We start from the raw sequence: 18,195 nt of genomic DNA on the forward strand, positions 1-18,195 counted from the left end.
AATATCTTCAACTGTTTGAACAATCACGACCTCGCCTCTTGGCATAAGCATTTGCCTTAACCATAGTGGTGCAGTGCATCTCCCCAAATCTGAATTCGGTTCGACTAGCAAAGCATCACTAATAGCCTCAAGTGTCTAGCTTACTTCCTCAATATCAATTGGCCTATCCTATTCTTCACTAGTGACTGTCATATCATCTCCATGCTGGTTCTCTGAGAGAGGAGAGTATTCGGTACTATCACTATAACCACTTGATTCTAAATTAGAGCTCACCTCACTTGTATTGACTTCTTGGCTCCTAGCCTCAATTATGCTCTCCCTTGACGATGTTGCATTCTGTCTCTTTGCTGGAGGCTCCTGACGCTCTTTACTTTTCTCAACTCCAAATTTCTCTTCTTGCTCTTAACTGCTCTTTGTTGTTGGCTACTGCCCCCACCCTTCTATTTGACTGACTCCGGTAGACCTTCTTTCTTTGGTTTCATCATCTCATAAGTAAGGCGTACCTTCTAACTTTGTAATTTCCTTGACTTCTCATTGTACCATGACTCAATGTGTAGATCAACTGTCCTTGTAACTGCCTCTAAGGAAGGATCCTGATGATCATCCCAAGTCACTGGACCCAATTATGTTCCATCCATTATATCATAATCTTCCCTTAGCACATTTTCATCATCTTCTAACTGATCGGGAATATCAAGGCCTCACCATCTGATTACCCTCATCATGCCCGCTAACAATCTTGAGAAAGCTAGCTTCCTCACATGAAAGTCATCTTGTGCATTGGCCCAAAAATCTTCAATAGTAGGAGTATGTTTGAATGTGTTTTCATGAGATGCCTTGATAAGACCATTAGGATCGAATCCCTGTCTTGCTCTATACCATCCTAGATGATACCGTTCTAACTCCTTCTCCACAGCTACAAAGGCGACAAGATTGGTGCGCAAGTATCATTGCCTATTCCAAATGAGAAGGTAATCCCTGTCTCACCTTTAAGTTTCATCATCTTGTCATAATGCTCAAGTTGTTTGGTCGGCTCCATCAAAGTTATTCTATTGGGTGGGTACCTTGAAAGTCTCTTGGGACAAACTGTACTTCCTACTACTCTAATATATGTGAATTGTGGAAATTGGATGAACCAACTCCCATACTTCTTAACTTTTTCTTCCACTTCCAATGGGAGCCTCCTAGCAGGTGTCCCTTGTAATATCATTACCATCTTCATGGCAAAGGCGTCATAAAACATCTTGTAATCTTTGGTGTTGTGCAAATGAAGTTGTGGATAGCACTCATGCACCAAACGTTGCCCTGACCCATTGCCAATCACTCCTAAGGCCTCAAGTCCAAAATCTTCATATAGTCTCGCAATCAAATAGAAAAGATAGGACCTCATGTAGAATTGCTTTTGAATTTGTATTGCCCTTAGTTGCAACTCTAAATTTTCACTTATAATTCTAGCCCAATCAAATTTTCTCTTTCCATTTTCAATTTCATCAATAAAATAGTACATCCATTCTCGAATTGCATACCTTAAGCCACGCCCATGATTCCGCTAAGAAGCACAATAAGGTCGCCATACTCTGATTTGAAATCCGACTTGGTAACTCCCTTCTTGGCTTCATGTAACCAATTCTACTTTAGATGAATGAAGTAGGCATCATGATCATCCTGAAAGAACTTGGTTGTTTGATCCATCATTACCACTATCATGCCTTTATGCTAGAGAATATTGAATACTTCTTCGGCCACTTATTCGCTAATGTTAGCCAACACTCTCTTCCATTCATCAAAAACGATGGACTTGATCACAATATCAAACCGGGATGCACACTTCATTACCAATTCTAGACAAGGCAAGGTAGGAGGGGAAGCCGTCGTGTGTACAATTCTGCTCTTGTAGATCTTCTTTGCCATGGAGGATTGTCCCTCCTTCAACTGTACCATGTTCACTGTGCCGATATTGGTGTCACTTATTTGCCTCACTTTTGAGAAGAAGGTGGTCTTAGACATCATGTCTTCCTTGTCTTTTTTGGTATTTGTTCCCTTTGAGTTCTTGCTTGTACTAACATCCACCATCCTAAACACTTATTTCTGCCTCTTCGTTCTAAATGATATGGATTACACTTATAAATCTCCCAACTTCTTTCTATTGATGGAATCTAACTTATTTCTGTCTTTCCAAATCCTATCTCTACACTTATAATCGCCTCTCCAGCCTAGGGGTGGGACTACCACTTATTTCTACCTCTTTGTTACCTTAGGATGAACTACACTTATATCTCCCAATCTCAATCCTAGGGTGGTCTAGCTTATTTCTGACTCTCCAAGTGTCTCATCATGAAATCTACACTTATACCTCCCAACTTCAGCCTATCAATGGAGATGATGAAGTGGTGAATGAGTAGTGCAAGAAGAAGATAAGGGAAACGAACCAAGCAAGAACAAAGAATAAAATCTACCTTTAAAACCAATCTTCACTTGTAAAGATGAACGAAAATCTTACCTTAAAATCTGCCTTCTACCAACAATCGGGCCCCTTCAATTTCAGATCTAATCTCAGAAATTTCAGTCCTCCAAAATGTGATGCCCTAGCAAATGTATTACTTGCAAAAATCTGCTCCTTTCACCACATTTCGACCTCTTTGCCAACATCGCCCAACTAGAAGGAAAATTGCTGCCTTAGGGCAGAAAAGTCTGCTCCAAATCAGAATTTGTCCTAAATTCACCCACACTTGCAAAAATCAAACCCCAAAGCACCTTGTCTCTCCACCAAACGAAATCTCCCCAGCTGAAGGAAAAAAATCGCTTCCCTAGGAGGAAAATTAGACCTCCAAAATCGTCCAATCTTGCCTAAAATCAGATCTTCACCCACAAATTTGTCTAAGGCAAGAATTTACCTAGCCTCTAGGAAGAAATTCACTCCCCAAAAATGGAAATCCTCAACCCAAAATTGCTACTAAAGGAGAAATTTGCCCAACAGAAGAAATTGCTCAACTCCAAGCAAGAGGAGTGGAAATGGAATGGGAAATAAGAGGGGGCAAGCCCCTTCTTATATCCTCCTATTGACCTCCAGAGTGGGCTGACCTGCTTGGAGGGAAACAAAAACTTAAGTTAAACCCCCCAAAATGGCTCAATTTTAAATAAAACATGAAAATAACTAAGCCCCATCGCGAAATTGACACTTTTAATTGCCAGTTTGACCCTTTCAATTGCCAGTTTGACCCAGAATTGCAAAATAGAAATAAGGTAAGTCTAGGAGATGTCAAAATTTTCATTTAACAATATTTTGGTAGTTAAAATATCATTAAAATCAAATCTAGTAAGCCAAAAATCAATTTTCAATTCCAAATTACCAATTTTCTTTAACATTTGTAAAATCCTCTAGGTAAAATTTCAACCAAATTAATGAGATTTTGCAATTTAATCCAATTTCAATTTTGCAATACAATTCTAATTTTTTTAATAAAATAAATCCTTTTCTTGGCAATCAAAATTCAAACTCTAAAGTCAATTTCACTACCAAAATTTCTTTTCACTGAAAATTTTTTAAGATTTTCCAAAACGGCTAAATCTAAAATTCAATTTGAAAATGTTCAAGCTTGTTCAATTAAATCAAATTTTCAAAATCCGTATAAGTCCAAAATTTGCAAATTTATCTTGCCAAATATCGATTCAGCCATCGAAAAAATGTTGTTGTTCAAACCTGTTAGGCCTAAGGATGAAATTACATGTTCCCGAACATCTAGTGTCGCACCAAGTGAAAACAAACCAAATCCCTTCCTGACCTGAAGCATCTAAGGTGTAAAATCGCCAATTGGAAAACCTCTGGACAACTCCAAATTTTGCTAAGGCAATCGAAAAATTCCCAACACCCACGAAAATTGCCAAGGCTTGTCCGAAAAAGGGGGTCCCCAAAAAATTTTGGGGCTATGGTGTGAAAACCTCACAACAGATATCTTGTCATTTGTTACTTGCAAGAAGGATTTTTTTTAATTTGCTTTGTCCTTAAAGACTATTGTTTACTTGCCCATAAGTTTTAGCAAGATGGCCTATTCATCAGCAAAACGAGCCAACAAACTAGGTCCATACATACTACTAAAACGTAGTCATCGATGATCTTTCAACAAAACACTCATCTTAACAAACATGTAAATGCTAGATGGGTTTCCACCAACCTAGCAAGTCCAAAGAAGATAGTTTTGCAACCTTCACAATATACTGTGTTGGATTCGGTTCTTATTTGTTAACCTATAATATCACTCTCGAATTTTGAAACTTCGAGGACACCCAATTTTCTCTTGCATAGTCGTTGTTACTTGTTGAGTTTTTGTATAGATGTCAGATTTGTATGTCCATATGGTTATCATCCTAAAGGTCTATGAATGTTGCTCACAATCCATAATCATGGGTATAGGGATGTCATAGGGGCACACAAATGTGTTTGATTTGATTACCAATGCAAAAGGGACTTTTTATTAGTTTGGATTCGTGGAATTGTCTTTGGCAATAGTCCTTGGTATGTTTAGGCTTCATGTAGGACAGTAGCCCTTTAGTAAATCATATGACTAGGAAAGTTGCATGAGAAGTCCAAAATTCCCATGCAATTGCAAAATAGTGTGTGAAGTTGAAATTCCCTCACACGCACCAAAATTGAATTTTTTTGGATAAAAGATCAATCTAAGTCAGTTGTTAATCATCAAAACTCCTTTCATGCTATAATACCACTTGGTGAGATACAAGTCTTCAACTACACTGTGTTGGATTCATTTTTTATTTGTTAACCTATACTATCACTCTTGGATTTTGAAACTTCGAGGACACCCAATTTTCTCTTGCATAGTCATTGTTACTTGTTGAGTTTTTGTATAGATGTCAAATTTGTATGTCCACATGGTTATCATCCTAAAGGTCTATGAATGTTGCTCACAATCCATAATCATGGGTATAGGGATGTCACAGGGGCACACAAAATGTGTTTGATTTGATTATCAATGCAAAAGGGGCTTTTTGTTAGTTTGGATTCGTGGAATTGTCTTTGACAATAGTCCTTGGTACGTTTAGGCTTCATGTCAAACAATAGCCCTTTAAGAAATCATATGACTAGGATTGTTGCATGAGAAGTCCGAAATTCCCATGCAATTGCAAAATAGTGTGTGAAGTTGAAAATTCCGCCACACGCACCAAAATTGGATTTTTTTGATAAAAGACCAATCTAAGTCAGTTGCTAATCATCAAAACTCCTTTCATGCTATAAAACCACTTGGTGAGATACAAGTCTTCAACCACTACAATGTAAATCTAAAAATTGTATGCAAATGTGAAATTGTAACATCCCGTTTTCCCGGGGTCTTACCCGTTTTCCCGGGGTCTTAATTAACAACTAACATACTCAAAGGAATACAATTACTACTTTAATTTCATAGGAAGACAATTATATTAGTCATGTTCATGTGAAAGGGATGGACGGTTAAAACTAGTTAAACAAAATTTCTTAACTAAGAACTTAAAACACCATCAATGAATTTAATATAGAAAATAATATCCACGTACCTTGGAATTTGAATCGATAAATCATTGCAGGGATGCTTCTACAACCACCCAAGTTAGTCCACAAACACCACTATAACAATATCAAATAACAAAATTCCTTCCAATACCACTATATCAAAATCTAATGATGATTATCATTAATTACCACTATATAAAATTAGGGCATTACATACCACTATAGCAATTAGGGCATCGATTACCATTGGTTCATTTAGGGCTTCAATTACCATTGTATCAATTAGGGCTTCTGATACCACTGATTCAATTAGGGCTTCCAATACCACTGTATCATTTAGGGTTCCATTTACCACTGAATCAATTAGAGCTTCAGATATCACTGTATCATTCCTTTCCTTCTAATTACTTAACTGTGGCAATAACTAAAGATTAGAAATATGCTCATATTCGATATTCATACAAATGAAAAACAATCCATAAATCTCTCTCGCATCTAGGTGTAAAATAACTGTAACGATGAAATAACTCAATTAATCTTACCTTCTTGCATATAGATCATAAAAGTGATAATACCTATTTCCGACAAACAATTGAATGTATAGCTTATCTTTGTCTGTTGTACGTCTGACAACATTGGGAGAGGTGAAACATTGTCAAGGGCTTAACCACACAACCTTGGACCTTATCTTATTCCTCACACAATCTCTAACGAGAAAGTCCCTCCCTACCTGGAGTAGACAGGGATCATCTATCATTTACTGAGCATCCTGATATTTAAACACACCACTAGACTTGACAGCAGGAGTTACAATAACAGGATTATGCATGAGCTATCAAATAATTCATATTAAAAATGATAAAGATTGTTATGTCATAACTGATACTACTTTTCATGTTATTACAGATTCCTTTCTCTCACCCCTTCACCCTTCTCCTTGGCCATATAGCCGGGTGAATCCCAAGTGTTCTGAATTCTCAGAACAACCAGTTCTGTCAATTATACAAGAACACATTCATCCAGCATTTCACAATCTGTGACTACATGATTATGTTCTTTAAAGATTCCAGAATTGATTATAATATCCAGTGGCATAATAATTTATGCATCCATACTATGGTTACTTGGTTATCACTTGCCATAAACAAGGCTAAATTAAAGAAGTTCAATCTGTAAATTCAAACAAGATATCAAACTGAATCTTGCTGCATAGATTCACTGCTTAATATGCTTGTGATTAGAAAGATTATGTTGTTGAGACTACTTGAAAAATATCATTGGATAGGATAATTCATTCTAGATTTTATTGCATTTGGAAAAAACGCTTCCATAAGGGTTGTATCTAATTTATTATGAAAGTCTAAAGATGAGGATTGATAACAAAGGACATGAAGTATGTAGCAAAAACTCATATTGCGACTTTGAAATAAAACTAGGAGAAAAGAGTCTTGTGAGCCTAACTGGCTGTTATGGAAGTCATTAAAATGATATTGAAAATAAGAAGAAAGCTCTTCATAAATCTCATGTTTTATTCAGCAAGTCAAATAACATGAATATAAGAAGGAAGTTACTGTTCCTAGCCAGCTGCTATAGAATTGCATTTTAACCTTTGGAAGGATAATTCATGACCTGAAATGTATCACTGGATATGCTAAAATTCTTGCAACCCAAATTTAGAATTTGTCCTCCTTTAATTGCAGGCGTCCCAAATGTAGATCCCTCCAAGCTGGGTTCTTACGGCAGGATTTGCTATTGTATTGGACACTCAGGCTGGTAGCATAAAATGAAACCTTGGCTCACGGCTCTTGTGGATTCGAATACTAGAGAGGTTATTACAGCAAGGTTCGAAGTGTAAAGGAAGGTTGATGGTAACACAAATGCTAAGTTGAATGCCTTAATACAGCAAGGTAGATGAAAATATATAGAAAAGTGCTGGATCCCAAGACTGAATCAAATATAAAAGCAATCTCATTGGAAGTTGGGTGCCCAAAAGCACTATAACAACCAAGATGCTTCACCCTAGTAAACAATTACTAGTTTTCAATAAACAACTTTTACTCCTCCCAATAAGTTAAAGTTACCAATCTAATAAAACATTGATGGTAAAATGCAATTACCATTGTTGGTGAGACCTTTAAGTTATCTACAAAGAATATCAGGATTAATTTAAAACACAAGATTTACAAGGTTGATAGCAACTTAATCCAAATTTACTTGACATGCACAAGGCGTCCAAAGTTTCTTGCAATTGTGCAATTGCACTGGAAGTCCAAAGTTCACCTCACAAGCACAAGAACTTCAAAGTTCCCCTGCAATTATGAAAGCCCCACTACATGTATTTGGCAGGTTTTCACCTTTGTTTTCGCATAAGAAAAATATGTTCATTGTATTGATTTTGAATGGATTTCTGAAGTGTCTATTAATCATCTCTACATGTTAAAAGCAATTTAAAGTGTGCAATATATAATCAATTCAAGCTATGAAATATTGTCAAAGGTGCCTATTTTGTTGCATAGCTCCTCAAGGGAATTTCAATCCCATTTAAAAACCAATTTTATTTGAATTCATGACCTTGTAGGGAAGGTTATTATGTCATTTCTAAGGATCTAAACTGTGCTATATGTTGTGATGCGGTTTAAAAGAACATACTTATTTTCTATGGTTTTAAGGGGTTTGATCTATGTGTTATGTAGACATCCGCACCAAGAGTTCACAGTAGGGTTATAGACAGTGTACATAGGGTGCACACACCTAGGGTAAAACCCAGGTGCACGGAGTGCATGTACGTCCTGGGTGCAGGGACGTCGTGCACCCGCACTCCGCCACCGTCGCCCGAGCAACAGTGCACTACGGTCGCACCAATCGAAGCACCCATCAAGAACATGTTGGACACGGGTGCGCGAGTACCTCGACGGACGATGTGTGGGGGTGTGTCTAGTGCCCAAGTAAAAAAGTCAAAAACTTTAAAGTTTTTTTATATTTTTTATTTATTGTTTTTTACATGGGAACCCTAAGTGGGTGTCGTTTTTTACATTTTTGTTATTGACATTTTGTAGTTTGTACTCACTTTGATATGGCCATGATACATTATTTCATTTCATTGTTTCGTGCTACTCTACTCATTGTAATCATGGGCATCTTTATGATATATCATATTTGAACAATGAATTTTGAATCTTTCATCTTTGTCATTTGATAGTCAATGACTGACTTACCTGATACAATGTATGATTTATATTTTTCATTTATCATTATGTTTAATGTTATTAATGTTACAACTTACTATGAGTATGTTACTAAGTTAATGGTCATTGGTAATGGTTATGAAGTTTCAAGTTTGAAGTTTGAACATATGGTTCATGAACGGTGTTTCAATTTTCTATATTCAACTATATTTGGTATGTTCTATTGAAGTATCATTTCATAATTAGCATTTCAACTCATATATGTATACCATGCAACCTCCCCCCCCCGCCCGCACCCTCGCCACCACACCCCCACCGTTTCCCCACCAGCCCCAAATTGCAGCCCTTTTTTTCCCACACTCAAAACTCATCCCGACGTCCCCCCCGTCCCAATGTAACATTGGTTATAAACAAGAAGAATAAGTAAATTGTATGCTAATTCAAAGACCCTGTAGTTGTAGCTACATACAAAGAATCTTAAAACATGAGAAAAACACAATTACAAAGATTGTTGAAACACTAAGTGGCTTGTGGGCAAAGACGTTCTAGAAATTACAGAAGTTTATATGAGTTTTGGACATGCATATGGGCAAACATTTGCTGCAAAGTGTTGATTTTTCACGAGAATGCTATCTTTAAAATTGCTCATTTGGACCAAATTTAATAGTAAGAGCCAAGTCGTTATTATTCCTTCAATAAGACTTATTAATTTCAAAATTAAGATATATGAGTCTTGGCCTTCCTCTGATTTTGTCTTATATGGCCATATTGGAAGGGCATCTTTTTGACTTTTAATTTTAACAAAAATCTCTATATGTATGATAGTTCAACTTGTAGTGGATTGGAAACCAAAGATATTTGATTCTCATGATACAATTCAATTTATTTTCTCTTATTTCCCATTTGGTGTTAGTTTTCCAATTGAATCTTGTTATCTTGTAATTTTCATATGCAAAAAACAAGTGTAATAAATTTGATGGGCATTTCCCATCACTACAAATTTACAGATGGCATGCTCTTTTGTGCGATCCACCTGAATACTTCAGTGCAATTTTAACATGAAATACCGTCTTGCACTACAATTGTAGGAATAGTTCCTTTGGCTCCAACCTATGCATGGAATAAGGTGGTTGTGGATTATTCCTTTCACTGTTTGCAGTTTCTCTCTTTGAAGGATTGCACCTTCTTGTGTGTTGGTTGTGATTATCTGAGTCAAGAAAAATAACGGTTTTATATCAAAGTTGTCAACTCATCAAATGATGCTTGGCGAACAAAATTGACAGGATCATGCTCTCTTTCTCTCTCTCACCTTTCTGTTGCATTTTCATGTTACATCAGTTAGATTAGGTTTAGTCTAGGTTTCAATTTTGTACAAAGTGATAGACTTTGTGTGAATTGTAAATCTGAAACTTTATTATACATAGCAATTAATGAATCAAGTTTTGTTAACATGCATGATTTTCTTTATATGTGAGGGATTGTTAATAGCTACTATATCTACTCCTTGAGACTGTACGTACACAGCAGCAACCAGTAAGCAAGTCGCGAGACAAACAGAAAATGACAAGTGACTTGAATGGGTCAACCAAACCACTCCAAGTTTTTAAGAACCTTTCAACCCAAAAATACATATAGAAGACTCTTGGGGTTAACACCTTCCAAATAGGGAGCAATTTTTGTTGTTGGCATGTCAAAACACACTTCAACAGGTAGTTTCCAGTAGATGTGTAAAGCTACAAAGAGAAATTAGAAACTGATTCTCAATATTTTTCAATCTGCTTTTACTAAGGGAGATTGCTTTATAGTTTATACAGGAAAAAGGGATAACAGCCTAGGCATATTGGTTTTAAAAAATTTCCTAACAAACCCAAAGATTGTGTATCCCATTGACTGGTCCAATGTCCAACTGTGCCTGGCAGCAAAGCCTATTTTTAACTCCACCAGCTAAATTTTTTCAAGCTTATGTCCATCCAACATTTGCATCATTTAACTATTCACTGATTATCTTTGTATAACCCTCTAGTTATGTCTTAACTTTTTGTAATTGCAAATTAAAAATGGGCACATAACCTTATGCCTTATGGCATCCCTTAACCTTTTTTTAATTACAATTATCCATTTTTTTAATAAATTTTAAATCTATGTAATTTTAATTTTGTCTAGCTATTTGCCAGGGTGGCAAACTGAATCTTATACCTGGTCCCAGATCGTCAACAAGTCAGAGTAATGTGTGTCCTAGACCTGCAAACTTTATGATAAGTATACATCCATGTTATACATAGAAACCCTACAAAATAAAGAAAATGCAATCACAGATGGGGATTATGATCATGGGAGGTCAACTTACATTATCCAAAAATCTTTTTGAAAAAAAAGAATAAAATTATAGAAATAAAGCGAAGCATGGAAACAGCAACACGAGAACATCTGCTAGAACATTTATTTAGAACTCATAGAATATGTTCAGTAGATGGGATCCAAAAGAATTACTCTATAATCTTCAAGCTGCGAAATGACTTCCGAACTTGCTCATTCCTGTTGACAAAGAAAAGACACCATTGATATCACATACAATTTATAAAAGAAAAAGAGCTATGCATACATTTGCCCATAAAAACTACATCTTTAACAAAAGGTTCCCAAGTTGAAAGGTCATACGATTGAAGTAAAGGATCTGGATGTGTGTGAATAAATTCGTCAACCCTGCCAAAATAAAGAAAGGTATTTTTTATGAGCAATCAAATCATGACACAGATGTGAAGATTAATTGAACTTTATTAAAAGCTGTAAGTTCTTTTATACATGAATGAAATCTTCTAATAAAAAGCTTTTTCAATAAAAACCTCAAAATGAATCAGGAATAGAAAGAAAAAAAAATTCAACAATGAAAACAAATATACCAAACTTACTCTTTGCAGCATCTGGAAGCTGGGGGAAGACCTTCAAGTGACCTCAACTCTTCCTGTTTTAAAAAACACTAATTTTGTTTTATCCATTCTTTCATGAAATTCTTAGAAGAGTTAGCCACCATTAAAAATCATAAATTGTATACTAATTCAATTAGACAAACTTTAATATAACAATTATATCTATAAAGTTATATTTACTTATAACTGCAGTCATAGTGTAGTCTACCCTCCACAACTTGATATTACATAAATGATAACTCTGGGTTTCACATCCTGACTCCTAACAACATCCTCCTTGGTGTCATATATTTGCCAAAAATCAACTTTGGGCATGAAACCGGACATTTCAATGACTATACTATTGTTTGATCACACATATTGTCATCCTCTGTAAAATAGTTAGATGACCATATATGTGCATGCAATAAAAACTCTCTACTATCCAAAAATGAACATCTAATTTGCTATATTTTTTACAAAAGGAAAAGAAATAAAAATAACAAAACAGTAAAGAAACCATAATCAATATTCTTACCACCTAGGAAAAGTCAAGGTAAGAAACAAGGGAATAATCAGTATCTTTAGTGAATGAATCATGCCTAATCTGAATGATTTCTTGAAAACGTTGCACAAATGGGTCATTATATCAAAAAAAACAAAAATTACAGACAAGGCTTGGAGAGATGTTTAATAGGATAAACTATAACTCTGAGATTGGAAAAACAAAAAAGAGCCTCATCCTAATCAATTGTTATGAAATAACTTGCACAAAGAATAATATAATAGGAAATATGCTGCAAATACGTGATAATAATATGCCATGTCAAGGAGGCAACCTCCTAAACAACTTCAAGTGGGTGAACATATTTACTCAGTATTTGATGATATGGTGGTTTGAAGAAACATCTTAACCTTGTTTCTAATCTTAACTATGTAAGGACACACTCCCTCTGTAGACTTAGAAACATCAGTACTTATCCAAATACTCTTCATTGCTTGAATACCGATAAGGCGAGCATTTCCATCCTTAAAAGGCCTTATGCACAATGCATATAGGTAATATGGAAGGCTTGAATTGCCACACCATGAAAGCTGTCATTGTTTTCAGTCTTGACTGTCCTGGGAGGCAAAAGCTACTAATGTATTGAATAAAATACATATGATGCAGAATCCTGATATGATTAGAACTCACTTCTACGTACAGAATGTGATATGTAAAAATTAGATGTGAATTGACAAAAAGACATGGTGTGCTTGCATTCAGTAATATGTAGAGATACTAAAAAGAACAGCTGTACCGTGATCCTTACAATACAGATTGCAAGATATAGTTATCATTGTGTTATCAATTTAACCCTCCGTTTCAAGGATCAGTCTCATAAGGGGAGTTTAAGCATCCTTTGAGAAATGAATGATCGGCAGATGATAATTCTTTGAGCTTAAGGGCTAGACCTTATAATTGCTTATCTTAATTATTCTGGATTGATGTTAAACATCTTCAATTTCCTAGAAAATAATAATGTTTTGCACATACCTTGTGATTTTTGTAAAACATATTTCATCAATTAAGAATTAAACATAAAATGACATAAAAATTGTTTTTAGCAGAAAGGATTAATTAAGAAACTCTTAGGCTTCAATCAAATCATTATTTTGTATAAAATTATAACCGTGTCATATAATAGAATATGGACACAATTCTGATCTTTTTAAGCATTTATTTGAAAATGAAACACATATGACATCCTCCAGAAAAATAAAAGTTAGCCATGCAAACATAAGAAGCTATATAAAGCACCACGTTGCATTAAATCACAAATAACTTGAAAGTTGAAGAAGTTTTGCTACTAGATACCTTGACAATATAATGATCCAAGTATACATTGCACGAATCTTCTCTGCAACAATGGTTGTATTTTATTTCAAAATTAAAAAGAGATGTTTTTTACACATTAGAGACCATAGCAATTAAAAATTCAAATTGGCAAATGAATCACAACAATTTATACCACGATAGTGTGATCTCAATCAGGAATCCATGTAAAAGATTTTACTACTAGTGAGGACAGTATTAAAGAAACCAACTCTAATAAACTACTACACTCAGAAATACTATGCCTAGCATAACTTCAGAAAAGAGAAACCAAACAGTAACTCAACGGAATTGCTCATTTAAGACATTTCTATCAGGTGAGACAGAGAACACGCCTCAAATTAAAATCACTAATATCATCTCCGAATGCTGGCATAATAATACACCAGAGCACCCAAGAGGAGATTTTGTTTTGCAACTACATTTTGTTGGATCTCTAGGTGTTTGGAAATCAGAATGTGAAAGATGCTAGATGGAATGAATCTTCTTACTTACCAATTCCATTTGTCAACTGATGCTTCCACAAGATCCCTTCCAAGGGCATCTCCAAACCACAATCTCAAACCTTGTGGACAATGTGGACTGAGTCTCATTTACGAATTCCACATTTAAATTAAAACCAGCGAGATTTGAGAACAGACACAAAAGTACCATAACCAACATATATCAAGCCCGTGAATGTTAAAGATGCTAGATGGAATGAATCTTCTTATTTACCAATTCCATTTGTCAATTGAAGCTTCCACAAGATCTTTTCCAAGGGCATTTCCAAACCACAATCTCAAACCTTGAGGGCAATGTGGACGAAGTCGCATTTATGAATTCCATTTTTAACTTAAAACCAGCGAGATTCGAGAACTGACACACAAGCACCATAACCAGCACATATCAAGCCCGTGAACAGCACAACTAAAGTTAACTAGAACTGTTACCATCTTCTAAGGTTCAAACCCACGAAGCTTGCATGATTATCTTTATGCAAATGTTGTGGCGTTAAGAAGTGGATGTTTTACATATAATATCAAGCTCTGGTAGACAACAAAGAATTTGAAAACCATAACAACAACAATAAAGGAAATCTCTCTCAACTGAGAACAATTCATTTAAGCATATCCTGAAATCAGCGTAACAACAAAACAGGAGTCCCAGCTGAACCATATTCAAATTAATGCGCTAGCTTGAATAAAGAATTTAAGGATTACAAATGGGATTGGATGTGGTATGTAGGACAAGTACTTAACATGAAGTACAAATAGTTAGGATGTAATATAAAGGACAAATTTCAAACAAAAAAAAGGAAAAGCATATTAGAGCATTACAAAGAGATAGCAAGTAGTACATACTTCTAACAATGAAATCTCTTGGTCCAAGTGCTTCAATTCTGCCTGTTTTCTGTACTTTCCATGTATATCAGGATGCCGAGGTGGGGTTTTGGGCTTGGGTAAAGGCAAGGGCTGTCCCCTTCTAGATGTAGATGCAATCTCCACATCACCACTCCTCTCACCTCCCGCCTGCATTCTCTTCTCTTCTACTGTACTGTTCTACAGATAAATCTCTGTATCCAACCCAAAATGAAAAGGTTTACAAAGGAGACCTGAAACTTATCATATAACAGCAATTTCAGACTCCGAAAAAATTGCTGAGTCTATATTTAAACCACTTTTAACTGGATTCTGCAATCAGTTATGGGCGCTTCTGTACACGGCGTACTGGTAAGCCACGTTAGCCCAAGCAAAATTAAAAATCCTGACGAGGACATGTCTCTGCCAGATTGACAGAATTCCCAGGCAAGTGGCGGACAGTCGAGTCAGTCTGTAATGCCTGCTGCATAATTCCGCGCATGGGTGAGTTGGTATTCAAAAGAAGTGAAAAACGTAAATAAATTCCACTTGTGTAGGCTAGTTTTACAAATGGCTTCAATACCCCCCTGAAAAACACCTGAGATTCTGTGATATTGAAGCTTCAATCATGAGTCTTTTTAGGTCAATGATATGAGGCGTACCCAGTATACAAATTTGAGGTTAGACAATGTTTTTTTGTAGGAAGTGAAGTCAGTAAATGCAGAGAAAAAAGACAGAGATACCATAAATGTGATTCAGTGGGGACGTTGTCTAGCATGGATCCTCGTGAAGCTGTGACAGACATATTATTGTAATTTATATGTCCACAAATTGCGAGAATCTTGCTTCTATTCGACACTTTTGGGGGATTCCCCCTGCCTTTCTCTCATTTAGCGAGGAAGTACACACGAGTGCCATCCGTGGGAACTTTGGGAAGTGGAAATTTTATCGTCTACCAATTTTCATTTGCTGATTTGTCGTTTGCCGGGTACTAAATGGATTTTTTTTTGTTTTTAAGCTTTCATGGAGGTGGGAGCACATGACAGTGTTATCATATGCAGTTCTCTTCTTTTCTGTTTTAGGTGCTACTATGTTTTGTTTTGTTTTGTTTTTAATTTTTTTTAACTCTCCATTTAGGGCCCGGCAAACCATAAATCAGCAAATAATTACTATTTAGGTTAGGGGATCAAATTTTGACTATGGGGTCTCACCGTCTAGCTTTTTCATCTTTTCATTCAACAACGTTTGGATTTATTAGGTTTTTAAGTCTATATTGACTGGTTTTTAGAACCTAGTCAATATTATCGTAAGTCTTTTCTTTCCTTTGTAAAATTTAGCCTAGTCAATATTAGTCATAAGTCTTTTGTTTGCTTTGTAAAATTCAACTAGATAGGAAGACTTTTGAACCACATTTAGTTAAGGGTGGTTCTTATGGGAGTTTTAAGTTTTTTAATTTTATTTTATTTTGTTGATGAGGGTTCGGACCTAGGAGGCAACCTAATGAGGCACGAAGTCTACAAGCTACCAACCATCGAAGGCCACCACTGAAATAATTTAGGAACCTGATACGGGCCCACTCGTGCCTGAAACCTCTTCGGCTTAGAGTCAAGGACTGAGGGGCATCCATGTCATCAAAATCACCCAGGGCACGATCTCAATCTCATCCCTTATGGTGTCAGAGCCTTGCACTCAACAAGACTTGGTCCCTAGTGGGCTCATTGTGAGTCATTCAACTTCACCAATAGACTAAGGACCCATTGACAAGTTTATAATTTTGAGGAAGAGATCTAATGAAAAAATGTCTTCTTAGTGATTGTTTTGTTTAGAATCTTAGATACCTTTTTATGAATTTTAAAATCTCCTATATCAAAAGGGGAAGGAATATCATGGTAGACATATTGTTACATGTGAGTTCTTCATTTAATGTTATGGATTGTGGGAGTTCTATGAAGATTATTGAGAAATGGACACACAACTCGAGTGTGATTTAATTCATGATGGCAACTCTCGGTAATATAATTCAATGAGATGGTCATCCCTCACACGTTTGAGGTGGAGGTGATATTCATCAATCTTTGTGAGAGGACATATTGCATTGGCGTAGGCTAAGCTCCTAATAGAAATGCACGTAAGACAAAACTATTATGATTTTCTTCTTCATATATTTGCAAATGCAACTTTTTTTGGCAATTTTTTTTGTTTTCTAACATAAATCATGCAGACCATGAAGAATTCATGCTGAAGGAATATCATGGTGGACATATTGTCACATGTGAGTTCTCCGTTTAATGTTATGGATTGTGGGAGTTCTATGAAGATTATCGAGAAATAGACACACAATTTGAGTGTGATTTAATTTATGATGGCATCTCTTGGTAATATAATTCAATGAGATGCTCACCCCTCACACGTTTGACATGGAGGTAATATTCATCAATCTTTGTAAGAGGACACATTGCATTGGCATAAGCTAAGCTCCTGACATAAATGCACGTAAGACAAAAATATTATGATTTTATTTTTCATATATATTTGAAAATGCAACATTTTTTTTTGCAATTGTTTTTTGTTTTCTACCATAAATCATGCAGATCATGAAGAATTCATGTTGAAATTTTCATAAAACCCATTATGTTTTCCAAATTTTGAAAATTTGTTGATGGTGCATTCTCTCGAGAGCTTAGTTGTGTCCCATTACATCTGTGTGGTTATAGCCCATTAGACGGTATAAAGGCAAAAGGAATGATGGAAGCCAATCTTACTCCAATTTGTGTGGAGTAACAACAATGTTTCTTGGGTAAAATTAATCCCATATGTTTGAAGGGCATTTTCAAAATGCATGACCCTATGTTTTTGTTGTGTATTGATCTTATTTTGAGGCATTTATGAAATTCAAACATCATTATCACTCAAATATAGATAACGCTTCTATGGGAACTTTGGGAAGTGGAAAATTTATCTTCTACCGATTTTTACTTGTTGATTCGTCATTTATCGAGTACTAAATGGATTTTTTTGTTTTAAAGATTTCATGGAGGAAGGAGCACATGACAGAGTGTTATTATATGCAATTGTCTTTTCTTTTCTATTTTAGGTGCTACTATTCTGATTTTTTTGTTATTTTTACTATCCATTTACTACCTGACAAAAGATGAATTAGTAAATGATTACTATTTAGGTTAGGAGCTCAACTATGGTGTCTTTATTAGCATGAATGTTGACGGTATTCCTATGGTGGGGTGGGGGGGTATCCTAGTAGTTTAGAGACATGATTTAGAGGTTGTGTGTTGCATTCATGATAGAGTTTGTCATTCATGTCAATGTATTAGTTGTTCTGTGAAAACTGACAAAGCAACAAACAAAGTTTGGCTTCGTGTAGTTCGAG

At 35.6% G+C, this 18,195-nt stretch overlaps 1 protein-coding gene across 3 annotated transcripts in view; it reads right to left on the minus strand.

Annotated features, from left to right (window-relative positions):
* Positions 1–15,898, minus strand: part of LOC149574821 (guanine nucleotide-binding protein subunit gamma 3-like) — a 57,893-nt gene extending 41,995 nt beyond the window's left edge. The window contains exons 1-5 of one of the 3 annotated variants that reach the window (XM_089814658.1): positions 15,554–15,897; positions 14,814–15,294; positions 11,598–11,650; positions 11,347–11,391; positions 11,179–11,223 (exon numbers count right to left, since the gene is read on the minus strand). In XM_089814658.1, the coding sequence (XP_089670784.1) occupies positions 11,179–11,223; positions 11,347–11,391; positions 11,598–11,650; positions 14,814–14,987 (317 nt within the window). In that variant the 5' untranslated portion in view covers positions 14,988–15,294; positions 15,554–15,897. Of the gene's footprint in view, positions 1–11,178; positions 11,224–11,346; positions 11,392–11,597; positions 11,651–14,813 lie in introns of all 3 variants that reach the window. The other 2 variants (XM_089814657.1, XM_089814659.1) reach the window with 2 other exon arrangements.
* Between the last annotated feature and the right edge of the window lie 2,297 nt (positions 15,899–18,195).

Source organism: Cupressus sempervirens, chromosome 2, assembly GCF_028749045.1.
Source record: "Cupressus sempervirens isolate cs-2001-9-10 chromosome 2, ASM2874904v1, whole genome shotgun sequence".
NCBI lineage: Eukaryota > Viridiplantae > Streptophyta > Pinopsida > Cupressales > Cupressaceae > Cupressus > Cupressus sempervirens.